The following is a 26,953-nucleotide window of genomic DNA, read 5'->3' on the forward strand; positions in this document are numbered from 1 at the left end:
AATGGCTCATATATTCTCTTTTTAAAATTCTCCTATTTTATCTCATCAAAATTCACCCCTAAATCTTTCCCTTCCACCAATATGAGCCCTTGATTTTAAAATATATGGCTCAGATACAACTCTACCTCGTAGAGTTTCACTAAAACTCCAGAGGATCCAAACTCATTATATATTCTCTCCATCTCAAAATATAGTTTCCATTTCTCTTTTTTCACAGTAATTTATGCAAGTAGAATTTAAGAGGAATAGTAAAGATTTTTTATTTATTTAAATAAATTTTGTATGAGAAAATACTCCCTCCATCCCAAAATATAGTTCCCGTTTCTATTTTGGGAGTCAAATTTTAAAAACTTTGACAAAATATTCTTACTAATGTATACAAAAAAACATATTCATGAGGGGTCTTGTTAGATTCATCTCAATGTATAAATTCGTAATATCAACTTTTTATATTTTTTTACTAATAAAAAATAGAAGATATTGTAGGTCAAAGGTACTTCTTGGAGACTGTGCAAAATGAAACGGGAACTATATTTTGGGACGGAGGGAGTATGATTTTAGGAGAGAGAATGGAAAATAATTGGTGAAAGAGCATTAATTATAACAATTTGATTGAATAAACAAAGGAAAAAACAAAATTCAAGAAGCAAATAGATGATGAGACGCGATTTTTCTAGACAAATTGCGAAAAAATGTAAAACTAAATATGAAAATGAGAACTATATTTTGGGACTGAGAGAGTACTTGTATATATATATATATAATATATATAATATATATAATATAATATATATATATATATATATAATATATATATATTAATATATATATATATATTATATATATATATAAAATATTATTACGTATGTAAAACAACTTATGTCCAACTCCACTAGAAACAGAAAAAGTCCCTTGAAACTCCTTTGATGAGTAGGCTTACAAGTTACAAACTACTCTAACTTTGTTTAAATGTTAATGAATCGAGTATAGCTAAATTCAACTTGATTGCTCTTGAAAAGGTTTAGAATTTTGTAATTATTCAATATTCGAATTTATATATTTTTTATGTTCATATAATTATGAAAATTACGACTTCCAATAGTTAATTATAATTATTAGCATAAAAATGTTGTTGTAACACTGTAATACTTAATTTAATTATTTATTTTCATTTTTAGCATCTTATATATAGCCCTAAAGACTATATATATCATTTTTTATTAATAAAATAACAAATAAACTAAACAACGACTTATCATTTAAAACTACGTACTTTGACAAGCGTAAAAAAAATAATGCGAGACGACATGAGTATTTTTAATTTGTGAAGGTGAGGCAGGATTATTATTGTAACCAAAAAGTCTAGTGCATCACCCAAGCGTTTTCTATTAAACACGGCTCTTACGAATTTATCAACTACTGTTTTTTTTGTCAATCCTTCTCTCTCTTTCTCAAACTGTTTATTAGAGATATTTATGTAAAGTTAATATGTTAAGTTAATATTATGTTTCCTTTTTGGATTAGGTTTAGGTTGGGAGTTTTATGTAAATATGGGCTTGTAGTGCTTTGTATATAAAGAGGCTTAAAAGGCTAATGAAAGTCAACGTGCAGTTTTCTCCCAAAACTTCTTCCACAATTATTAACATGGTACCAGAGCATCTCTAAGGTTAGGGATAATTAATTTCGATCCTCATCATTGTTCTTCCGCTGTGTTGTGCTTTGCTGCTTGTATACAAGCATTGCTCTTGTTTTTTTTTTTTCTTTTTCTTTTTCTTCTACAGACGTGCTCTGTGTATTTGTACCCTAAACTCTTTGCATATCCTTCTCAATGTCTGCCGACGAACCCAAAAATTCAGTACCCCCACCTTCTGCTCGTTATGAGCCCTTTACGCCATACTATCTACATCCATCAGAGGGTACTGGCTCTGTTATTAGCCCTATTCTGTTGAAAGGCACAAATTATGATGAGTGGGTGAGGTCTCTCCGTAATAACTTGCGTGCTAAAAATAAATTAGGATTCGTCGACGGCACAATTACTGAACCAGACCCAAATTCTTCGGACTATGATCAGTGGGGTATTGTCAACTCCATGCTCGTTGCTTGGATCTTCAATACTCTCGATGTCTCTATTCGCAAGACGGTTCCTTTTCCCGATCACGTGAAAGTATTATGGGATGATCTCCGTGACCGTTATTCCTTGCGTAATGGACCACGTATTCATGAACTCAAAGACTTGATTGGCCCTTGGAGCAGCCTTGTGTCTCTGGGCAGCCTTGTACATTGCAGTCTAGTGGGCTTGACTCGAGGGGGAGTTCAATAGGGGTACATGACAGTGCTATGGCGGTCCCGTTGACAGTGGACAATGACACTCTTGGTCGCGGTAAACGAGAAAAGAAATCTTCTACACGGTTACGTGGATTTGTAACCCACTCTGTTATTCGACATGTAGACCCCCATTCCGCTACTTCTGCTTCTCCCTCTCCGATCAGTTCCTCAGGTAAACCTTTTAACATAGCTTGTTATGTAAAATATGATAATTTTTCTGTGAGACATCAACATTTTTTGGCAGCTATCTCAAAAGTTGTTGAGCCCACTTCTTTCAAAGAAGCGATGCTTGATTCAGGCTGGCGTCAAGCTATGAAGGAAGAAATTGATGCGCTTGAGCGCAATGGTACGTGGTCTTTGGAGGTCTTGCCCGCAGGCAAGCGTGCTATTAGTAGTGGTTGGGTTTTCCGCACCAAGTATCATTCCACGGGTGTTGTTGAGCGTCTAAAAGCTCGTTTGGTTGTTCATGGAAATCGTCAGATTGAAGGTATTTATTATACTGAAACTTTTGCTCCTGTTGCTAAAATGGGGACTGTGCGTTTGTTTCTTGCTGTTGCTATTAGTAAAGGTTGGGAGCTTCATCAAATGGATGTCTGTAATGCCTTTTTACATGGTGATTTAGAAGAGGAGGTGTATATGAAACTTCCTCCCGGTTATTCTAGTTCGATTCCTGGTCAGGTGTGCAGATTACGTAAGTCTTTATATGGACTACGACAGGCTCCGCGCCAATGGTTTGCCAAACTTTCTTGTGCTCTACGCAAGTTTGGGTTTGTTCAGTCATATGCCGACTACTCTTTGTTTTCTTATCGACAGGGAGTTGTTTCTCTCCATGTTCTTGTGTATGTCGATGACTTAATTATTGCAGGTTCCTCTCTTGACGTGATCACGAGGTTCAAGCAATACTTAAGTTCTTGCTTTCATATGAAAGATTTGGGTATTCTAAAGTACTTTCTTGGTATTGAGGTAGCTCGTGGTGATGCTGGTTTGTTTCTCTCTCAACGTAAGTATGCTTTAGACGTTTTGAAAGAAGTTGGTATGTTGGATTGTAAACCTATTGACACTCCTATGGAACAAAACCATAGGCTAGCCTATGCAAATGGTAGTCCTTATCAGTATCCTGACAAGTATCGTCGCTTGGTTGGGCGATTGGTTTACTTGTCTGTTACCCGTCCTGACTTAAGCTACTCAGTGCATACCTTGGCTCAGTTTTTGAGTGCACCTCAGGTTGCACATTGGGATGCTGCTGTTCGAGTGTTGCGTTATGTTAAAAGTCACCCTGGTCAGGGTATTTTGTTGCGCAGGAATGCTTTGCAATTGACTGCTTATTGTGATAGTGATTGGGCTGCTTGTCCTCTTACTCGTCGATCATTGTCTGGTTATATTGTCCTTCTTGGACGTTCTCCTGTATCTTGGAAGACCAAGAAGCAACCCACTGTGGCACGTTCCTCCGCTGAAGCTGAATATCGCTCTATGGCTGTTACTACTTGTGAGTTGAAGTGGTTGAAGTCGTTACTGCGTTCCCTAGGTGTGATTCATTCTTCTCCTATGCAGTTGTTTTGTGACAGTCAATCGGCTCTTCATATTGCTAAAAATCCCGTATTCCATGATCGAACTAAGCATATCGAAGTTGATTGTCATTTTATACGTGATGAGCTACAATCTAGGAACATTGCTACTGCTTATGTGCCGACAAGTCATCAGTTGGCTGATTTCCTAACTAAGGCCCTTGGGCGTCAGCAGTTCGGTTTTCTTCTGCGCAAGTTGGGCATTAGTGATTTGCATGCTCCAACTTGAGGGGGAGTATTAGAGATATTTATGTAAAGTTAATATGTTAAGTTAATATTATGTTTCCTTTTTGGATTAGGTTTAGGTTGGGAGTTTTATGTAAATATGGGCTTGTAGTGCTTTGTATATAAAGAGGCTTAAAAGGCTAATGAAAGTCAACGTGCAGTTTTCTCCCAAAACTTCTTCCACAATTATTAACACTGTTAGCTGAAGACAGTTTTTGTAAGAGAGGACAAAAAAACTCGGAAGAAGAAAGAAAGGAGAAAAGAGGTAGAAAATGGTGGTAGAATTATTTGTGTTAGGATGTACAGGTATGGTCATGTTCTATCATGGAGCTCATGTACTCTTTCATGCCCTCTTCTCTCATGTTGCTCTTCGTTCTCTCAGGTACTTTCATCAAAGAATGAATTAATTTTTATTCTCCTTATATAGTTCCTTCTTTTTGGATTAATGGATATTCATAATCACTCCTCAATAGTAGTTTCTACCTGAGTCCGAGTAACATAGACTATTGATTTTGTTTATATATGTTGCTTTTCATTTCACCTTAATATCCGTGTTGGATCCTCTAACACTTTAGACATGAGACACTTAAAAACTTTGTTTTAGGCCAAAATTTTGAAAAAGTTCCAAATAAAATGGTCAAAACGAACCCTTGGACACGTATTCATGTTGGACGTGGATATATTCCCGAGTCCGAGCAACATAGACTATTGGTTTTGTATATGTTGCTTTTCTTTCTCTGTTCTACTTCTGGATTTTCTGGCTCATCATCTTGATTGCATTTTTTGTTTATTGCAGTTTCTTGGGATTTGTTGGATGGTAAATTTGAGATGAGAGGTGAATAGTGATCAGCAGAAGGACAAAGCAAAATTAGTGTTGTAGATATTAATTTGTCTCTTGTTTACAGGATTACTAGATAGTTATTGCTTGAAAAACACTCTAAAAAAGCTCTTACATAAAAAATAAGAGTGTTTCACTTATTATGAAATGGAGAAAGTATAAAATAGATTGGATATATGCAATTGAAACATGTTTTAATAACTGTCATTCAAGGAATTTCATCCTATATTTTTAGCACGTCAATCATATTTATAGGTATTTGATGCTCAATTCAACTGTTTACTATCCAGTCCTTATTGTTCACTTGTTTGACATTATTTAGCTTGTACTCCCTCCGTTTCACAATATAAGGCACGTACGATGTTCGAGGTCGAACTTTGACCGTTAAATACTCTCAATTTATGTTGATAGAAAATTTCAAAAAATAATAGTATTATAGTATTTTTCAAGACGAATCAAACAGTATAATTTTTATAATTTTTACTTATCGTATTTGAGAGATATTTGTGGTCAAAGCAAATTTTCGTAAAACGTGAATGTCTTATATCTTGAAACAGAGGGAGTATTAAAGTTAAAAGGACAGAGGTGAATATAGCCCATAATCTGGCCCAAAAAACTAGACAGAGGCTAACAAAAAAAAAAACATCTAAGTTTCATGAGTATGATCTTTTTTTTTTTTTTGATAGGACATGAGTATGATCTTTAAGTGAGAAGTAAACTTCCTACTATATATTATCACAACTCACAAGCATAAATTGGAGTGTCATTTACTTGATCTTCCGCATTGTGAGAATAATATGATGGTTAAAGGAATCACGTATACATTGGAAACGCAAAAACTTAGAACATTGACTAGTAGTGGCGGATTTAGAAATAATATTAATTGTGTTTAGAACAATATCATAATTAATGGCAATGTGCTTGCTTAATTTCTTAGTGACTTTCATTTAGAGTTTTTGGGAATATAACAGGGATTAGCATTTTGTGAGATATACCTCACTAATTTTTTCTTGTGGGGATATACCAACCTAATTTTAACTTTTGTTAAAGATACCAAAAACACTATTTCTAGTGAGAAAGTCAAGTTTTCAGCCTTTGAGTTGCTTAATTACTCTTTGTATAGTGCGTGATATTCAATTGCTTCTATTACATTCATTTTCCTCCAACCTCCTCAACTGTCAATTTGTGGCTCACTCGCGAGTTCCTACCAAGTCAAAGGCTGGAAATTTGACTTTATCGTTAAAGATAGTGTTTTTAATACCTCTTAACAAAACTTGAATTTAGGTTATTATATACCCACGAAAAAAAATTTAGTAAAGTATATCTCCACAAAATGTCTTATTACCCTAATATACCCCACAAAAACTCTTTCTTTTATATGCCAATCTTATATGCTCGGTTGATGTTCCCCAATCTTTAACTTAGAGTCTTAGAAGACACGAAAAAGTCAATAGTTTTAATCTAACAGTTTTTATCAATGGCTAATTTATGCAAAGAAATTGCGTTGAAGTGAGCTGGAACCTGGACAAATGAGATGTGTGGTGTGGCAGTTCGGTTTGCGTTTTTTTAATAAGATGATAAGATATACGTTTAAGTAGATGGAATGTGAATATTATAGTTTATAAGTTATAATTGAGCTGGAGCTGACAAATTCTAAATTATCCATTCAATTAACTCCAAATTATTGAGGAAAAAAAGACATGGTCATACAAGTATGCATCTATGCATATAAGTGAGGTCCTACAACATTATTGACAAATGAACAATTGAACCATATAATAATATAATTTTTTTAATGATATAATGGATAACGGATGGCTTAATGTAACTTCTCCCGATAAACCAATTAAACATTACAACTGTTAGGATAGATTTAGGAGTATTTCCTGAATCTATCTATCTACAAGTGTTTATCTGGATCTATCTAGAAGTGTTTATTTAGAGATTATATTTATTAATAATATATTTAGTTTGAAAAGAGCGTTATAAGGATTTTATTAAGCAATATCAAACTCTGCCAAGGTTAAGATACCTTGCAGAACATCATCAACAAAAAATTATTCGATCCCATTAGAAGGGTTAAATCTAGCAAGTAAGTTAGCTACACTATTCCCTCCCCTCCTAACATGAGCAATAGAAAAATCAACAAAACTTGAACTTAATAAAACAATATCTTCCACAACCAAAAATCAAGCGGAGAACGTCCATAACTCTTTTGTTGTATGTCCTCCGACAAGTTGTAGGCATCATATTCTAACTCAACGTTGGCACATCCTACTACCCGAGCCACCTGCAAGCTGAACTTGGCGGCCATAGCTTTTGCCAATGTCACGCTCCACCTCGCCTGGTACTTAGTTATACTTAAATTAGGTTTTATATGATATACTATAAATATCCTTTGGGTTAATAATAATTCGAACTTTTTCCTTTCAATCTATTTTGTCATAATATCAATAACTAGTTGAGATCTTGGGTGAAAATTCTAAAATAACATTGATAAATGATTAGGGGCATCGTCCGAGCCAACAACTAGTTTAATAGATTAAAAAGGATATGTTGTTTGGACCTTTGGGATTGGCATTTATTAGAAGTACAAGTTTTTTGCTTGGTAGTTAGATGATGACTTATAAAGTGAAAGATCAAAAGTTTGAGAGGCTTTTAGAAAGATCAGTTGAATAATTTTAGAGTGAGGTGGTAGAAGTAGAACTAGAACATACATACTTGTAAAATATAATATTTATGTAGATAATTCTAGGCCATGCTTAAGATGTGGCCAAGTTGTTAGATCATAACGCTCCATTGAGGAGATCAGAATTTAGGAACTGTAAAGCATTCCTATAAATAAGCAAGCATGGAACGCATCTGTATAATTCATCTGAGGTATGGTAACTTGTGTCATTTCTACAAATTATATAGAACATTTTTCTTAGCAGACACTTGTTAACGAAGAGGATGTTAAATCATAGATGTATGAGTAGGGGTGTAAGTTATTTGGTTAAAAACCGAAAACGAAACCAAACCAAACCGAAAGTAATTTGGTTTGTTTTTTTATAAATTCGGTTTGGTTTGGATTGGAAAATTAATTTTTTTGTCGGTTTTCGGTTTGGTTTGGTTTTTATTTGGAAAAACCGGAAAAACCAAACCGAAGTTTACAAGTAATATATGTCATATTATGGCCTTATGGGCATTGATGAGTTTAAAATATATTCAACCCATCCATAACCCGTCTCTCTCCCTCCTAACTTTGAGCCTATTTCTCTTCTAAGTCCTAACAAACCCTAATCCTCTCCCATCTCCCAACACCCAACCGTTTTTCACTCTCCTCCACTCCTCCCTCTCCTCCATTTTTCTCTCTCCCCTACTTCTTCTTCTCCTCTGTTTCTTCTATCTCGAAGATCTCCTTCGTGTTTGAGTTGAGAGAGTCGAATAGATCCCGAACTAGCTAGTCGCCTTAATCTTTGCTGCACGATTATCTCAGTGTTTTCGTTATTTGAAGAATGAAGTAGTCAAAGCATATCTCCTCCATTTCATAATTAAGAAGGTTATTTTTTTTCGTTATTATGTAAAATTATTGTAGTCAATTTTTTATTTTCTTACAATATTACAAATGTAGTATCTCGTTATCTACAAATATCAAGAATTACAACTGTGAAAAAGTTAAGAAATTTTTATTCTTTGTAAGAATTGACAATTATGATAGATAAAGTTACAAAATTTTATTTTGTTTCATGTATCGGTTTGTTATCTGTTGTGTTCTTTCAATTTGATTGGATTTTGGAAAAAAAGAAATTTTATTCGGTTTGGTTTGTATTGGTTCGGTTGTGGATTTCTAAATTCGGTTTGGTTTGGTTTCAGATGAATTTCGGTTTGGATTTGGACTTGAAATGTTAAAACCGAATTAATTTCGGTTTGGTTCGGTTTTGGATTTCTGAATTCGTTTTGTCCCAAAACCAAGCCGAAAACCAAACTTACACCCCTAATAATAATGAGTGACTTGATATAGCACTACAAGAAATGAAATTAAAGAGGGCGATTTATTTGAATTAAATAGGTAATTTGGGTCTGTTCTCTTCGGCATAAAACAGCTGAACTGAACTGAACTTATTGGAGCTGAACTGAACTGAACTGATTGGAGCTGAACTGAATTGAATTGAATTGAATTGAATTGAATTAAGTTGAATGTAATAAATATATAAATAATATTTAAATAATAGTAATATGAATATTAAATAATAATTATAATGATAAGTAATAATAATAATGAATGATAATAATAATAGTATTTTGGATATTTTTAAATGATAGTTATAAATAAATAATATTAATAATCATATATTAATAATAATGATAATAATAATAATAATAATAATTAATGATAATAATAATTATTTTATACTATTTGTATTAATATATTAATACTTGATGATGATTATATAATAATAATAATATATATGAAGTAAATTAATATTACTATTTTAATAATTAAATTTAATAATATAATAATATTTAGTAATTAAAAGTAATGATTGGATACCGCGAAAATTGCATCATAAACCGTTTTGACGCGATTTGATTGGTTTATGGGCTGAAAAACGTGGGTATTTGAGCTTTGACCTAAACCATGTTCCTCCTAATAATAATACTAATAATAATGAGTAAAGCTATAATAAATAAAATAATATATAGAAACAATAATAATAATAATAATAATACTTAATAGTAATGATATAAAAATAAATAATAATAATAATAATAAGAGTAATTAGTAAAATAAATTACACCAACATAATAATAATATTTAACAAAATGATTATAAAAGAATGGAGCTGAATTGAACTGAACTGAATTGAGCTGGACTGAACTGAACAGAACTGATTGGAGCTGAACTGAACTAATTAGTTAATTGTTTTATCTAATCATATTAAGAAAGACAAAAATATTTTCCCTTTTTATATTAACTAAGACGATAATTAAATAATTTTGCTCTTTTTAATATTACCTAGGTACTTCGGAGAACAATTTGTTCTCTTTGATATTAACTAAGGGGACATTTGCTGCTTCTCGCCGGGTTCGAGCCTACTGGACTCCAGAGATTGCTGAAGCAAAAGCTATTGAGATGGGTGTGCGTCTTGGAAGCAGGTTTGGGCTGGAGAAGGTGATGGTGGAATCCGATTGTCTCAACGTCATATCGAGACTGCAAAAGTCCTCTTTCTTCCTTTCTGATTTGGATAATGTGTTATCTTCTATCTTCTCCTCTAGCTCTCATTTTCTTTCCTTAGTATGGTCTCATGTGAAAAGAGATGGCAATTATGTAGCTCATCATTTAGCTAAGCTAGTCCCATTTGGGGTTGAACAAATCTGGGAGAACCATGCTCCTAGGGAGGTGGCTCCCTATATTTTTATGGACGATTTGTCCCATGATTAATCTAGCTCATGCTTTTCCCCTCAAAAAAAAAAAAAACTAAGGGGACATTTTTTTCAGTTTTGTCCTCTTTACAGTTTTGCCCTCTTTAATATCATCTAAAAAAGACAATTTTATAGTTTTGCCTTGTTACCGTCAAATGGAAAAAAAGTAAGGATAAAAAGTATTAATATTTGCGTTGGTTGATAATGTTTTTAAAAACAACAAAAATTTTAGGCAACCGCATCCGGATGTAACATCATTTTACTCCAAAGTCAATCACTATTATCAAGTATTTCTAACAACATCCTATCATATTCACCCAAAACATTCACGAGGAAACTCCAAATTTAATCTCCATTTCTCACTATAGACTAATAATGCGGGCCAATCCAGCCCAGCCTACCTCGTGAGATGTGTGGATCGGCCTTGTAAAAAGTCCGGTCCAATCCAATTCAAACCGTGAAATTGGTGGGTGGGTCGTGGACCAGATTTCTTGAGCCTAACCCATTCCGCTACTAAAACCGCCCAATTTGGACCATGAAATCGGTCCCGTCCGGTCCATGAACCGTACCAGCCCAGTCCAGTCCAAGTAAATATTGAATCAAAATTGAGCTGATTTGGTTTAAGTCATGTTCGGGTGATGACTGATGATTGTAAATTTATGCCACTTTACAATGTTTTTTTGCACGTTTTAGGTGGAAAGTGAAGAGTAATTATATACCAATGTGGCAATGTAGAGTATCAAATCAGACACGAGTATTTGAGATAAAAGTCATAGAACTTACGCGCTAACTAAACGTGTACACGAGTGCTAAAGCTCTAGGTCGTTATGGCAGAAAGCCAAGAACAACATACATCACTATTTCTGATGAGTACATGTTGATCTTCAATAATTGCGTCTCTATTCGCCATGTAAATTCGTCGTCATTATTACTTGTAGTAGTAGTAAATGTAGTAGTATTTGGCGTAGTATGCATATGTATCTCATTCATCTTCCACAATCATGTTGTGCATGATAATGCAAGACAACATAATTTCCTCATCCCATGCGATTGATGGTCTACAAACTATAGGAAATCGAGATTACAGCATCCCAAATGCTCTCTTAACAACTTTTCGAGCTCCTTCTTGGTGTTGAGCAAATAACTTGTCCTTGCGAGTTTGAGGACATGTAACCGATTGGATGAATATTGTCCAATTCGGATATATACCATCACTGAGATAATAACCCTTATCATATTGGTTACCATTCACCGTAAAGTGCACGGGCGGTGCTCGACCTTCTAAAACATGCCTAAAAATAGGAGATCGGTGAAGGACATTCCGATCATTGCACGAACCTGGTATTCCGAAAAAAGAATGCAATATCCATAAGTCACGATTAGCAACAACTTCAAGAACTAAAGTGACAACACCGTCTCTTCCTTGATATTGTCCTTTTCATGCCCACAAACAATTTTTCCATTCCCAATGCATACAACCTATGTTGCCGATCATGCCCCAAAATCCACGTTTTTCACCAAATCGAAGTAGTCTAGCCAAATCATTGGAGTACTCGGCAGCAAATTGGTTGATAACCCCCTTTGTAAATTTCATTAATGCTAATCAAACTATGCTTTCACTAATTCGCACATACTCATCAATCAATCCGAGTTATCCACTATCATGTACGCAAGCATTCGAATAGCAGTTGTACACTTTTGTAGGGGCGATAATCTAACCTTCCCGTACAATCTCTTTTTTGAATGAACCTTTCATGATTTACAACGACACTTTTTCTGATCTGAAGAAAGGCATATTGCTGCATTCGAAATCTTCTACGAGATAAACGAGCAGGACAGACTGGTTGTTCAGCAAAGTAATCATTGAACAATCGTTTATGGTCTTCCTCCCTACCTTGAATAGGCTGGTGATGATCCTCATCCTCATCAGTCACTTTTACTCTTCAATTCCTTGGTGTTGGAGTAACATTTAATATAAGAGTTGGTTGAGCAACATTGAATAATAAATCATCTATTTCTTGATCACAGCTTGTTGAGGATGATCTTCTTTCATCCTCAGAACTAGAGGAACTTGAAGCGATAAGGTTTAAGTTGAAAGAGTTCATTCTACAAATTTGCCAATGTCTTTAGGTTTGGTGTGATCAAATGGTGAACAAGTATGCTCAACTTATATATTGTAAGCGGAACAATAATGTAAATAGTAGAACAATATTGTAAAAAGCAGAACAATAATGTAAAAAGTAGAAAAATAATACATAAAAGTGGAACAATAATGTAAAAAGTGGAAAAATAATACATAAAAGTGGAACAATAATGTAAAAAGCAGAACAACAATGTAAAAAGCAGAACAACAATGTAAAAAGCATTGCAATAATGTAAAATAAGGAAGAACAACAATGTAAAAAGTAGTACAATAATACATAAAAGCGGGACAATATAATGTAAAAAGTAGGACCATAATGTTAAAAGCAGTACAATAATGTAAAAAGCAGAACAATAATGTAAAAGGCAGAATAATAATGTAAAAAGCACGATGATAATGTCAAAAACAGAACAATAATATCAAAAGCTGTATAGAGATGTCAATTCAGATAATAAGTAAAGCTTAAACATAAATTACACAAGTACATTTTTTAACTTTTTTTTATTAATTGAACTTAAACATACAAATGTTAACTTTTACATAAACATAAACTAAAATTTAAACTTAAACTTAAATTTAAACATAAACTAAACTTGAACGTAAACTTAAACATAAACTTAAACTCAAACATGAACTACACTTAAACATAAACTTCACTTAAACATAAACATAACTTAAAAAATTGCATTATTCGTCAAGCATGATGTTAGTTTCTCAATCATTGCCTCCTCAAATGGTGCTCAATTTTCCTTTGCATACAATACTTGCAGCAATCCCAATTCTTATGATACTCTTGTAAGTTCAAGCTATTGGTTTGCAGCGCTAGTTCTTGTTCCTTTGCAGCAATCTTCCTTTTTTTAACCTCCAACTTAGCAATTTCTCTTTCAACTTTCGCACTCCTACCCTCTGAATGGATCCGAAGTCTTTCATTAAATTAATTGAAACACTCGATCAATTGTCTGCCCCGCCCTATCCCCCTATCCCCATTGCCCCACCACATCCCCACCTGCCTCGTTTCTCCTCCATAGACTTCTCGTTAAAGAAGACGAACTATTTCACAATATACCCATTTGATTTTCATCTTAAATCTGTTATATTGAAGGTAACTTTTATCTTATATCACTATTTTTTCTGGCATTTCTTACTTATCTAATTGTTAATTATTCTTCTTTAAGTATAAAATTTAGTTCTAATTAGATATTTTTTTTCTTTTATTATATTATGTTGTGGCAGTAATGACATAATAGTGAGGCAGGAATGAAATGAAATTTTAGGCAGATACGGATATAAAGAGATCATCCCCCGCACCCGCCCCTCCAATTGAACTCCCTACTCACTATATGTGAGAATGGAGGAATCGATGAAGTATTTCCCATTTAGTTGCGTAGGTTTGACTTTAATGGCCCAATCGAACTAACAACCCCGCGAGTCAATGAACATTCGTCGTCTACTTTCCCTCCAACCAACGGTTCATCAACTACCATTCAAAAAAAATTCCCTCTCTCTCTTCCCAACTTCTAATTTGTCTCTTAAACAATTTCAGACAATACCCAGATTTAGCGAACAACATCAACCTGATTTATTCATAAATTTACCCCAAAAAAGCATTCTTGTTTCAACCTTTATACCCTTCTCTGAGCATTTGTCACATTGCTGTAAGACAAAGTCCCTTGGTCCTGGATTACAAGTTCATGCTCAATTAACCAAATCTGGTTTGTTGGTAGATGCAAAACTTCGAAATCATTTGATTAGTTTGTATTCTAAGTGTCGAGTTTTCGGGTATGCCCGGAAACTGCTCGACGAAAGTCCTGAACCAGATTTAGTTTCTTGGTCAGCTATTATATCTGGGTATGTCCAAAATGGGTTGTCGAAGGAAGCTCTTTTGGCTTTCCAGGAAATGCACTCTTTGGGTATTATCTGTAACGAATTTGCATTCTCTAGTGTGCTCAAGGCTTGTGCCACTAGGGTGGATTTGAGGTATGGCAAGCAAATTCATAAGTTAGCATTGGTTGCCGGCTTTGCATCTGATGATTTTGTTGCAAATACCTTGGTTGTTGTTTATGCAAAATGCAGAGAATTTGATGATTCTAGGAGGTTGTTTGATGAAATTCCTGAAAGAAGTGTTGTTTCATGGAATGCTTTGTTTTCTTGTTATGTTCAAGGAAATTTTTTCGAAGAGGCAATTTGTTTGTTTAATGAAATGGTTTCAACTAATACTAGACCAAATGAGTTTAGTTTATCAAGTATGTTGAATGCCTGTGCAGGGAAAGGGGACGGTGATTTGGGAAGAAAGATTCACGGGTACTTGATAAAGTTTGGACATGAGGAAGATCAGTTCTCGGCAAATGCACTTGTTGATATGTATGCTAAAGTGAGGGAAATCAAAGATGCTCTTCTTGTATTTGATAATATTTTGGAACCAGATATTGTATCTTGGAATGCCATCATTGCTGGATCCGTGCTCCAGGAAGAACATGTTTTGGCCTTGGAATTGTTTGGTGAGATGAACCATCTGGGTATATATCCAAATTTATTCACATTATCGAGTGCCCTGAAAGTATGTGCAGGATTAGGATTGAAAGAGCTGGGTCGACAGCTTCACTCCACTTTGATTAAGATGGATACAAATGCGGATTTATTCACCGGAGTTGGTTTGCTTGATATGTATTCAAAATGTAAGTCGATGGAGGAGGCAAAGGCTGTTTTCATATCAATCTTAGAAAAGGACTTGATTGCATGGAATGCTATGATCTCAGGTTACTCATCAAATGGAAACGACAAAGAAGCTTTAAGCATTTATGTTGAGATGCATAAAGAGGGAGTAAGTTTTAATAAGACCACCTTATCAGCAGTCCTGAAATCCATAACTAACTTGCAGAATATTGAAGTTTGTCAGCAAATTCATGCAATTTCATTAAAATCAGGTCTTCAATCTGATGATTATGTTGTAAATAGCCTTGTCGACTCGTATGGAAAATTTGGCAACATAAAAGGCGCAGAAAAAATCTTTCGAGAATCCAGGATAGGAGACTTGGCATCTTTTACTTCCATGATCACGGCTTATTCTCAGTATGGGCAAGGTGAGGAAGCTCTAAAGCTTTTTAAGGAAATGCAAAGTATGAGTGTTTGGCCAGATCCTTTTGTTTGCAGTGCTCTCCTAAATGCTTGTTCAAATTTATCTGCATATGAACAAGGAAAACAGATACATGTTCATATACTAAAACTTGGATACATGTCTGATACTTTTGCTGGAAATTCCCTAGTTAACATGTATGCTAAGTGTGGATGTATAGATGATGCTACCCGTTCTTTCTCAAAGCTAAGTGAGAAAGGAATAGTATCATGGTCTGCTATAATCGGAGGACTTGCTCAACATGGGCACGGGAAAGAAGCCCTTCGATTATTTGATCAGATGATCAAGGATGGTGTTCACCCAAATCATGTTACTTTAGTCAGTGTCCTATGTGCATGCAGTCATGCAGGTTTGGTTGAAGAAGCCAAAGAATACTTCCAATCAATGGATAAATTATATGGCGTAGAACCCACTCAAGAACACTATGCTTGTATGATTGATATCCTTGGCCGAGCTGGGAAATTAGATGAAGCATTAGAACTTGTTAACAAAATGCCGTATGAAGCAAATGGAGCAGTTTGGGGAGCGCTTCTTGGTGCTGCAAAAATCCACAAGAACGTGGAGCTAGGGCAACGTGCAGCAGAGAGGCTTTTCATGCTTGAACCAGAGAAATCTGGGACACACATTCTGCTGGCCAACCTATATGCATCAGCTGGAATGTGGGAAAATGTATCAGATATAAGGAAAATAATGAAGGAAAATAAGGTGAAGAAGGAGCCTGGAATGAGTTGGGTTGAGGTGAAAGACAAGGTTCACACTTTTATCGTTGGAGATAAAAGCCACCCCAGAAGTACTGAAATATATGTAAAGCTGAATGAGATAAGGGATCTCATAATAAAAGAAGGGTATGTTCCTATGCTAGAGATTGATCTCCACGATGTTGAACGAAGCGAAAAAGAGCTACTGCTTCTTCATCATAGCGAAAAACTTGCTGTTGCTTTCTCACTTATAGCAACTCCACCAGGTTCTCCCATTAGAATTAAGAAGAATCTTCGGATTTGCTTGGACTGTCATACAGCTTTCAAGTTCATCTGTAAAGTAGTCTCTCGAGAGATTATCGTAAGAGATTTGAACAGGTATCATCATTTCAAAGATGGTTCATGCTCTTGCCGTGATTACTGGTGATATTGAATTCCAGAAGAATACAAGAATCATCCAATATGATGTACAAAAGAATGTCCTCTTATCTTCGGAAATGTTACCTTTGTTGTATTGATCAGAAACAGAGATATGTTTTGCTGTTTCTCAGCAAATTCTGAAATGAAATGCTTTGAGATGTCTTTTTACATAGCTTCTCTGAGGAATGATAGTTTTATCTTGGGAATTTTACCAGAAGTGGGAATAAGTATATTTTAATCATAGTTTAATACATTTCTTGCTTGGAATTGTTACTAATATGACAACCTAAAATTGCCTTTTGTCACACTCTTGGCAATTCTGGAAAGTACAACACCACCCTCCAACAAGGTATGTGGCAGGGTTCCTACTTCCTACATTACAAACTATTCACATACACACACACCCTCCCCTAATTGAAGATTCGGTTGCAGAAGGCCGCGACCTAAGAGACAAGGACATGGAAGGCTAGTGGTATCAGCAACTGAACCAGATGCTCTAGCAAAGATTCAGTTGCAGAGTTTGGTGGCTCGAAATTGAGGGCGCCATAAGGAATCCTTTTCTTGAGACGGTTACTATGGTTTTTTAAACATCTTCTCGAGCTGCTTACACAGCAATGCAGAAGTTACATTACATTAAACTGGATATTACATGGAAGTCTACTGGAATTACATCGAATGGAAACATATGTATATGTACACCATAAACTTCTCTGCCATTCTGCTAATCTGATATGATACATAGATGATCAATGATGTATGTTGCACAACTCTCTTCATATCCTCCTAACCAAAACACACAAATAAAATGAAAAAAAGAAAGGGAAGTATAGGCACACAGGCCCCCACACACAACAGACTTACTGAGATAACAGTTGTTTTGGTCGATCTGCTCCTGGGGGACAATTTGGCCTCAAGAAATTTCAGGACCCTATAACAATCTACAGTATTTACTGATCAACAAAATTTCTGACTAATATATGACATAATTTACATAGACATTGAATCCTCTGAATCTGTAATAATGGTCAACAACGAAAACTTTGTTTTTATACTGATCTTCCCACCCTGCATACACAGCTTAGCTCCAGTGACCACCCAATATCCAGGATGGTCTTCTGGGCCTCTTACCATTTCCTTGGTATCAACAATATTTGACAGTTTTGGTGCTGAAGCAGGAGCCGGGGGGCCACCAGGATAGAGGGCAGAATTTATTTCCGGCTTCTGTATCTCCGGTTGAGGATTTAATGCCCCGCTAAATCGTCCACTGATCTTTGAGAACATTCCTGATTTCCGAGAAACGGTGGTTGTTTCATCCCACTCCGATCTACGAAGTTTTGCAGAGGCCACCATAGAGAACCCTAGCCTCAGAAAGAGAATCTTCTTCATGCCACTAGATTTGACCTCAAACCATGCCCTTGTTACGATTGGGGCAGTATCATCACTGGATAAATTATTATACTCGACTGGGGCGGTGTAAACATGGGAAAACATGCTCCACTTGATAGGTTCTATGTAGTCTTTTTGAAGATGTTCATCCTTACTATGTTGCCAGTTGTGATCATCAGAGAGTTGGATGATCTTTGGAAGAGCTGAGAGATGTTGGAGATGGATTGCTAGGCGGTCACTCCTCTTACCTTCGAGGAAAAGTCGTATTCCAGTCACAGGTCTCTCTGTGGTGTCAACTGGCACAATGTTAACATACAGCTTAGGACCCATTAAGCCATATGGCAATGATGGAGATGCATCTTTCTTGCGTCGAAGACCTAATGGAAGATCGCCATATGCGGGAGCCCACTGCCGAGGCAACTGGAACTCAAGAAATTCAGTAAGTTCTTCTATAGGAGGTTTATCTGCATATATCACTCACAATTAGATAAAAGAAAAGAGAAAATGGCTGTTCCACTTCAACCTATAAAATGAATAAGATAACTGCCAAGTGTATAAGATCACTCACATCTCAGATACAGATTCACAGCATGACTGAGAAAACCACATCCCTGGACTCCACTTAACAATGATGTTATAGGCACGAAGGACATAGATATGACATTCGGTGACTCAGAGATAGTAGAAACCCACTGTTTGTGGGTTCCAAGATCAACCCCTCCTCTTCGAATTGCAATACTCATAAGATCCTGTAGAGAAATGGCAATTTAGATATAAATTCAGTCTCTTCAAACCATTCAACAGCATTCACATCAAGTAGTTGAAAAAAAGACCACGTAAAGCTCACATCGTTCTTTGAATGAGGAGTGACGGAGGGTCTGTTAGAGTGAGGCAAAGATGCTGGAACTTGCCAGTTACTCCGATTATTTTCCTATAAGAGAAAAAAAAAAGCCAAGAGTGAGATTTCTCTTGTAGCACATCCTGTAGAAACTTACGCAAAAACAACGAAAAATGAGAGCAAGTAGAGTTAAGGAAGTCAGGCAGAGTTTCCAGATAATAATTGATTGACTGAAGTAGAGAACACTAAATCAATCCAAAGCAAAAGCTTGCAAACACTATGGAAGATAGAGTAATATCCTACAAGTCACTTCTTTTAGCCATTACATTATTCAATATGCCTCCCAGAAATGAGAGATCAAATATACAGGTGTACGACACAATAGATATACAGCCAAAGAAAAGCAAAACCTCAAAAGGGCTAAATGAAAAAAAAAAACATATTCAAATGGAGTCCATTATGTTAAGGTACATCGATCCACACATGTTAGGTTAAGAATTTTTTTCTGTTAGAAACTCTGAATGCTTTGCATGAGCTATCAGCTTCCGCAATGAAACTTTGGCACACTCTCAAATAGTTAGATAAAGTCGCTAAAGCCTTGAAAACCTTGAAGCCTTAGCCCTCAAATGAACAAACTGAGAAGTACATCTTTTTTAGCAAAGAACCTCCAATTTTAATCATAGACTTTGGCTAAAGGAATTATCTAGAGTTGCAGCTCACAATCTTATGCTGGAGAATCTCTTCTAGGCTGTGCATTGCAACACAGCAGGCAGGATTTTACCGAAAGATCTGACTTGTATTGTAGGGTTGGAGCTACGACGCCTACCACCCTCTAAGCGCAAAAGTTGCACAAGTGAAGCATTAAGCATAGCTATTCATAGGTTCCTGAAGATCTACATATGGAATTCTTATAAGCACATGTTGAAACTAATCAGCCCTTTCAAACCAATCAAAGCTGTGAACTTTAAGTTATAATGTGGGCATGGGAATTCCTTGAATTCTCAGCAAGAACTATATTATGTTTTGGCCTCAAGAACTTCCACAAATCACGAATTACTGAACCTTCAATCACTCTCAAGCCATTAATTTGGATCTTCAGCATCCAAAACTTATCATAGCCAAAGTACCATATAAGCCCCAAGGACAAAAGCTGTTACACTCTGGGATGCAGTCTGCGGAAAACCTTGCCCCTACACCCCTACTGTTGGTTGGCAAGAATCACGCTGATCAGTGACTCAATTTTCAGCTGACTCACTTAGGGCTTAGAAGTTGGAACCTTTAACATAGTTCAGGATAGACATGAAACAATACCGAGCCTTTCTCTCCCAGAAGCCTAATGGTTCTTCTTTTAAATACAAAGCCTAATGGTGATTGTACATAGCAAACGAACAATTGCTGTGATATAAAAGTGAAGAACACTGCATCATTTCACGGGGATCTAGCAGCAATATTCCATAACATGTAAGCTTTGTGCCAGTTACAGATGGATACAACGGAAACTAAAGCCAGAAAGTAGGTATTGAGACGCCATGTACCTTAGGCTTCCCATGTGCTCCGAGGTTTAGTACATTTTCAGAAAACCTTTCATCAGCAAGCTTCTTGAGCAAATTCTGAACCTCAGCTGGTTCAATATTTGAGCTTTTATGCTGCTTGATGTGTATTACATCTTTACCTCCCATCTTTACCCCAATAACAACATGGGTACCGAATTTGTCAATGAACCTGAAATACAAATTATTATAATGGTAAGATGCTTAAAATTTTCCAATACCAAACTAAACATTCTGATGATAGAGAAGAAAAATTTAATCAAAACTTGGAAATCTGACAAATTTCTTTTGAAACACAAAACCTCTCATACAAATAAGCGGAAAAAAAAACCCACAAGTTATAAAACCAAACTAAATTGCCAACATAAAGGAGCACTCATCAGTGATGCAAAAGTTGCACATCCAGCAACAGCCTCCTACAAAGAAGTTCACCTGGAGAAAATAGGTACAATGGAAAAGAAAGAAAAAAAAGTGCATTCTATTGAAAATTTATGGAGTCCTCCACTAAATTTTTTCACATTGTTGACTCTTTACATCCCTACTGCCAAGTTAGCTTGATCACTATAAAGTACTTAGATTCTTACGCAGCAAGGGCAGCAGGGTCCCATGACAAAGGCACTTCTCGTTTAATATCTTCTGAAAGGGTTATATGGGATTTTGCAAGCTCAATAGTGTAGAGAGTGATGAAACAGCCATCAAAAGCAAGGCTTTTTGTAAGGCCTGCATCCTTCTGCCAGCCACCATTGAAATCGAACATTCTATTGAAATGACCTGAGGGAATTTTACCAGATAAGGAGTTTTCTTGATTGAAATGTTCTGACATCTGCAATACATTATAAAGCAGAGAGTTACGTTATACTCCTGTGAAGAGCAGCTGTGATGCATAGTGCAACACAGTGCCATAATAGCAATGCAACTTATATAATAATAACGCTCGAATCTTGGCTTGAGAATAATTCATTGATCAACACAAAATGCAATAGCAGATATGATCTTTTTGAAGTATTAAATCACTTTGCTGCCAACCTCTTTTATATTTGGCCATCAAAGCTACATGAGGCTTGTCAAGAAACAGGGGCATTTCATGATTCACCTAAATTACGAAAGCAAACATAAAACCTCTGTTGAATGGACCTTCCATTCAAATAAGTGTCGCACCTTAAGTATTACTTACAATCTAAGGATGATGGTTGCTTACTGAGACGAACATAGACATGTAATTTTGATACGCAAGGTCGCCTATGGTTAAACGTTGCACAACATTGACGTACACATAATAATCTGTATTACACATCATTTCATACTCTATATGGAGTTATGGACGAGTTCCACAATCTACATTCAGTGCTCAAAGCCTCAAATGGAAGGTTTTAAGTATTAATCTTCAATATGCATATTATGTTAACTTCGACATACAAAATCCGTTGAGACCTTAACGGCCCGTTTGGTAGTTGGTCATGAATGGTGGTAATGGGAATGAATTTGTGTGTAAATTTGTGAAAGATATCATTGTCCATTACCATGGTAATGCTAATTTATCCTAAAGTGTCCACTTTCCTTCTTGAATTTTCATTCCCATTCAATACCACCTTCTAGGGTGGTAATGAGTGGTAATGAAAATTGCTTCCCCTTGGAGATAAAAACACAAGTTTAGGGGTGAGATTGCTTGTCCATGGAGAAAAAAATGCCTCCCCATGGAGATTTTAAGGGTGCTTCCCTAATAAAATTACACTTAAGATCCATTCCCATTACCGCAATTTATTAACGACTACCAAACGGGCCGTAAGTCCGTATTTACAATAAAATGGACCCCTGTTGGTTCATTTATCCGATTACTCTCGACAAGTTAACAACTACTTCAAACTCCTTGAGTCTCTAAATAAATAATAAGCCACATTGCTATTTTAGATTATTACAAAGCACTACTTAATGCATGTTCGAGATACAAAAACATATCATGCTTAATGGAGACAAAGATGTTTCTTATAGATAGAAATGAGGATTGAGGGGAGAACATGAGATTGTTCATACCTGGATATAGGATGCAAATTGTTAGGGAGTGTTTGGTTTATATAATTTTGGTATGAGGTTTGGGTTTAGAATGAGCAAAACACATACCTAGTGTTTGTTTAATAATTTGATAGATTTAAAACCCATACCTCAAACCCATAAGGTATGGGTTTAGAATGAGCAAAACATATAACTAGTGTTTGTTTAATAATTTGATTTGATAGATTTAAAACCCATACCTCAAACCCATAAGGTATGGGGTTTAGGAACCTAAGGGGAAGGTGGGTTTGACTCATACCAGTATTAGATAGAAGAAAAAATTTCATTCCCAAATAAAACCAAACACATGCTATTACGTATCAAGTTACAAACCTATACCACATTGATTTCATTACTGATTCCAAACTCAAACCACTACGTGAACCAAACGCCCCCGGAAGGTTTTGTTTGATTCAACTTATTGTGAATTATCTAGAAATTATCTTATCTTATCTTATCTGAACTTATCCTACCTTATCTGAAGATACCTTATCTTATTTGAATATCTTATCTTATCCAAACTTATATTCTAGTTTATTATGTTGTCTAACTGAGTTAATCCGTTTTATTCAACTCATTATATCTCATCTGAACTTACCTTATTTTATATGAAGTTATCTTATCTTATCTGAAATTATCTTATCTTATATTATATTATCTTATCTAAAATAAATTAAAATAGGTTAAACAAAACATTTAGTCTATAGGTCTCGTTCTTCATTTTTTAACCCTACATTAGAATATGATCATTTCGCACATGAAATTCTCAACGCATTCTTTACTCCAAGCTAATCATACCTTTTTTCTAACTATGATAAGTTACCTCTTTCTAAAATAAACAACCTTAAGATAATAAAAAAATTGCAATCATACAACATATTTCTTCCGTCTTTTTAATACTTACAAGTTACTAATATTCTTTACAATTTGCAACTGTCTCACTTATTTAATACTTAGTTGTTGTGCACATTTTTTTATTGCGACTCCTATAACCATGTCTCACACGGGTACGTATCCAAGTATCTGTCTCGACTCTTCTATAAAAAATTTCAATAATTCAAGTGTCAAGAATCCGACACGGATATTTGACGTGAATGGAAGAGTCTAACTAATATTACAAGTAATAAAAAAGATGAAAGTAATAAACATCCTACGTGGTAAAAAAATATTAACCTGGTTAAAAGTCAAAACATCGGAGCGAAATCGAGTACGCTCACCCTTATCAGAGTGAATAGAAGACGGAACATTAGGCACAATAATTCCACCTGGTAACACCAAATCTCTGCTTAATCTTTGATCAATCACAATCAATCTTGAATCAGACGGTCCAGCTTTACACGCTGATAATCGGAGATCCGTAGTCAGATCATACCCGTACCCGATTACCCGAACCGCTCTATCAGCTACTGATTGTGGGTCCATATTTCTCATACTACCCATTTTTGTACAATTGTTGTTAGATAATAATTGATTATTGTTTGATCAATCAAATTATATGGGTAGATGATAAAAAATGAAGGAGCTTAAAAAAATAAGTAGTGCTGAAAAAGAAGAAGAAAGGTGTGAAATAGAGTGATCATGAAGAAGAGAAGTGTGAGGTAGAGAGAAGACTGACTCGTTTTGGGGGTGGTTGATTAGTCTTATGTTATGCGTGTTTGATTGGAGGTGTTTGTTCAATGCAGGTTCCTCCATTTTGACTCATACTTTGATTATGGTTTGAACTTTTGGAAAAGTCATACTCCTCTCTTTAAAAAGTACTTCCTTTGTTTTTTTTCTCAATTGCAGTATTTGAATTTGTAGGGTTGTTAGACATAAGTGTAATTTTATGTATCATGAGATATTTGGCAATTAGAATTTTGGAGTAAAAAGAGAGATTTAGATTACTTTTAAAGTTTTGATTAGTTAAAAACTTTAAAAGGAGTGTTCGGTGAAAGAGAGTTTTGGAGTAAAAGAGAGTTTTAGAGATTTTGTGCGGAGGCATAAACAACGAACGAAGATTATGCTCCTGATTATAACTATGAACATTGAAGATTTTTGCTCCTGAGATGTAACTTTTTTTTTCAATTTCTTCTTGTTTTTGTTGATTTTTGATTTTTTATCTCACTTTTGAATTTTTGCTTTTTTTTTGTTTACCTAGTTGAAAATTACGATTGTTGAATGTTTAATATATGTTCAGTTTTTTGTTTTCATTTTCTAGATCTGATTTCTTTTTGTTTATTTTTTTTCATTCTCAGATCTGGGATTTTTAAAGCGAATTTTTTTCGATGAAGCCATGAAAACGTCGACAGAATCACAGCGAACAGCGAGCGAGTAATTTATTTCTTTTTTTGATGATTTTTCTGTAATTTTCTCATTTTGATTTCTCCTTTTGGTTTCTGTCATTTATGTATTTTTTTGTAATTAGTTGTAAAAAAACCCTTTTACTCAATAAAACACCACTTCTATTTTTTTAAATTATTGGTTAATTTGTTTGAGTTGAAACACCAGTTGAAATTTCAGTTAATTTATTTGAGTTACGAGCTGCAATTCATGAAATTAATTTTTTTTATTAAAAAATAGCAATTTGTGTCTGATGTGGAGTTAAGTCCGACGCAAATCAGTGTTAGTCACCTGCGTCGCATCGTTGTCCGATGCAGATCCTGTATCCTGATCTGCGTCGAGACCTATGCCGTCAGACCCATGTCTGATGTAAATGGGTGTCTCGCATCCGACGCAAATCGTCCATTGTGTACTAGTGACTCATTTTAGAGGAGTGTAAAAAAGTAAAGAAAAATAAATGAGCGGTTGAGTATAGAGGGATAAATTGGAGTAAAAATTTTAGAAATTTTAAAAATGTGAATTTGGATATATGGCCAACATATTGAGACAGTTTTGAAAAAGGAAATAGTGGTAAATTATTTGGGATATGAGTATGTATTTCAACTTTTTCTAGAAAATAAATAAGAAAATGTTATTATAAAGGATGGACTGATTAACTCGAGACATTCAATAATAGAAATGTAGCATATAATCTGAAACAAGGAAGTATTTTGTCAAACGCAAATTATTAGAATAAGTTGTCTTAATTTAATATAAAGTTAGACAAATCAAAGCCTATATTCTTATAACAAGTTCATTCCATCTCATTCTAAACAAATAATATCCATAGATATCTCACATCCTAGACGTACCTAATTTTCTTCTCCTTCCTTTGTTTCCGTTTGAATCTTGAATTGCAACAAATTTTTTTAAAAATAACTCTGCAATATTACCTTATGCATTAAACTAGTCACTAAATGGTTTAAAGAATATGATTACTAAACGGATTAAACTGGTTACTAAATGAATTAAACTAGTCAATTATATAAAAAAAAAAGGTGATATGTTTTCTTCTTAATATTGGATTTGAGTCGTTGCCTAGTTTTAAATTAAAACTAGGTAATCCCCTACCAACCAATTATTTGTGAAATTGTTGCTAACAATTAATATCCTTGTTTGTTTTTGTAATAATGCAACAATTATTCAAACGCTCTCCTGTATTTTTTTTTTCTTATTTAATATAGTTTTTATCTTACTCAATTTGAATCTTTACTTTTTAATTTTAGTTACATCCCCAGTTTTACCCCTATTTTTTCTTATGTTAATAGAATTTTATATTTAACATTTGTCTCACTACCCCTTTTATGATTAAGAATTCATCCCATTATCACTTTATAATCTATACTACTAAATCAGGAACAGTGCCACGTGGCGCTCTCCCTAGGGAGTTTTAGATCATGTAATCCATGTACAATAAAAAAAATTAGAAATTGCATAGCATAGGTTTTGATCCCGTGACCTCAAGTTCATGTACTAAAGTTTTAACCACTAGACCAAGTAGTATTTAGTGCTATCATATCAAAGTATAATATTAATAAATGAAAATTTTCTTACCCGGGGCGTAGCCCGGGCCTAATAACTAGTTAAATATTCCAAAAGATGATACACTAGCTCACCCATAACTTGCCAACCAGCCAAACCCTTTCAATATGGAGGAGGTGAGTCAAAAAAATGTGCGAGACAACAATTAGGGGTGATAATAAGCTTTAACCTGTTCGTAAACAATTCGAGCTCGCTTCGGTCAACTCGACTCATAGTGGCTCAGTTCGAGTTTGGATTTGGCTCGAGGCCTTAACGAGTTGGCTGAGTTATGACAAGCTCGAATCGAATAGAGCTCGTTAACAGGCTTGATTACTTTTCTTATATGAAATAGTGTATTATGTACGTATATATAATATGTTTATTCCAGATATTACAAAATAATAATTTACTAGTTTTGTTATCAATGAATAAACTCAAATGAACACGAGCGGAGCTAACAAGAGGTCAGGCTCGGCTCGATCGACACGCACCTCAAGC

General features: G+C 35.0%; 2 protein-coding genes and 1 long non-coding RNA gene across 4 annotated transcripts; 2 read left to right on the top strand and 1 right to left on the bottom strand.

Moving 5' to 3' along the window:
• The first annotated feature begins 3,698 nt into the window (after window positions 1-3,698).
• On the top strand, window positions 3,699-5,223 carry LOC125492662 (uncharacterized). The gene is made up of 2 exons (XR_007269311.1): window positions 3,699-4,497; window positions 4,912-5,223. It is a non-coding gene; the product is annotated as an uncharacterized LOC125492662 (long non-coding RNA).
• An 8,556-nt stretch (window positions 5,224-13,779) lies between these two features.
• LOC104900637 (pentatricopeptide repeat-containing protein At5g04780, mitochondrial) lies at window positions 13,780-17,006 on the top strand. The gene has a single exon (XM_010688113.4). It carries the CDS (start codon window positions 13,935-13,937, stop codon window positions 16,758-16,760), a length of 2,826 nt encoding a protein of 941 aa, XP_010686415.2. The 5' UTR covers window positions 13,780-13,934; the 3' UTR covers window positions 16,761-17,006.
• Window positions 17,007-17,327: 321 nt separating this feature from the next.
• Window positions 17,328-24,169, bottom strand: LOC104900636 (MACPF domain-containing protein NSL1). 2 transcript variants are annotated; one of them, XM_010688110.4, is made up of 6 exons: window positions 23,750-24,169; window positions 21,112-21,350; window positions 20,513-20,699; window positions 18,987-19,070; window positions 18,708-18,888; window positions 17,328-18,603 (listed from the first exon to the last, which is right to left on the bottom strand). In XM_010688110.4, exons 1-6 carry the CDS (start codon window positions 24,014-24,016, stop codon window positions 17,741-17,743), a joined length of 1,821 nt encoding a protein of 606 aa, XP_010686412.1. In that variant the 5' UTR covers window positions 24,017-24,169; the 3' UTR covers window positions 17,328-17,740. The 2 variants fall into 2 exon arrangements, with proteins under 2 accessions (XP_010686412.1, XP_010686414.1); XM_010688112.4 differs by having other exon boundaries at window positions 23,794-23,965.
• Window positions 24,170-26,953: the final 2,784 nt, after the last annotated feature.

The sequence above is a fragment of the Beta vulgaris genome, chromosome 8, assembly GCF_026745355.1.
Source record: "Beta vulgaris subsp. vulgaris cultivar EL10 chromosome 8, EL10.2, whole genome shotgun sequence".
Classification (NCBI taxonomy): Eukaryota; Viridiplantae; Streptophyta; class Magnoliopsida; order Caryophyllales; family Amaranthaceae; genus Beta; species Beta vulgaris.

What these genes read in the sequence shown, in the direction of transcription:
- LOC104900637 (XM_010688113.4), top strand. Translation starts at nt 13,935, where the DNA reads ATGAACATTCGTCGTCTACTTTCCCTCCAACCAACGGTTCATCAACTA.
- LOC104900636 (XM_010688110.4), bottom strand. Translation starts at nt 24,016, where the DNA reads ATGGGTAGTATGAGAAATATGGACCCACAATCAGTAGCTGATAGAGCG. An exon ending in ATGTTTTGACTTTTAACCAG is followed by an intron (nt 21,351 to 23,749) that starts GTTAATATTTTT and finishes AATGTATTGCAG; the next exon opens with ATGTCAGAACATTTCAATCA. An exon ending in TGTGAATCTGTATCTGAGAT is followed by an intron (nt 18,604 to 18,707) that starts GTGAGTGATCTT and finishes TGATATATGCAG; the next exon opens with ATAAACCTCCTATAGAAGAA.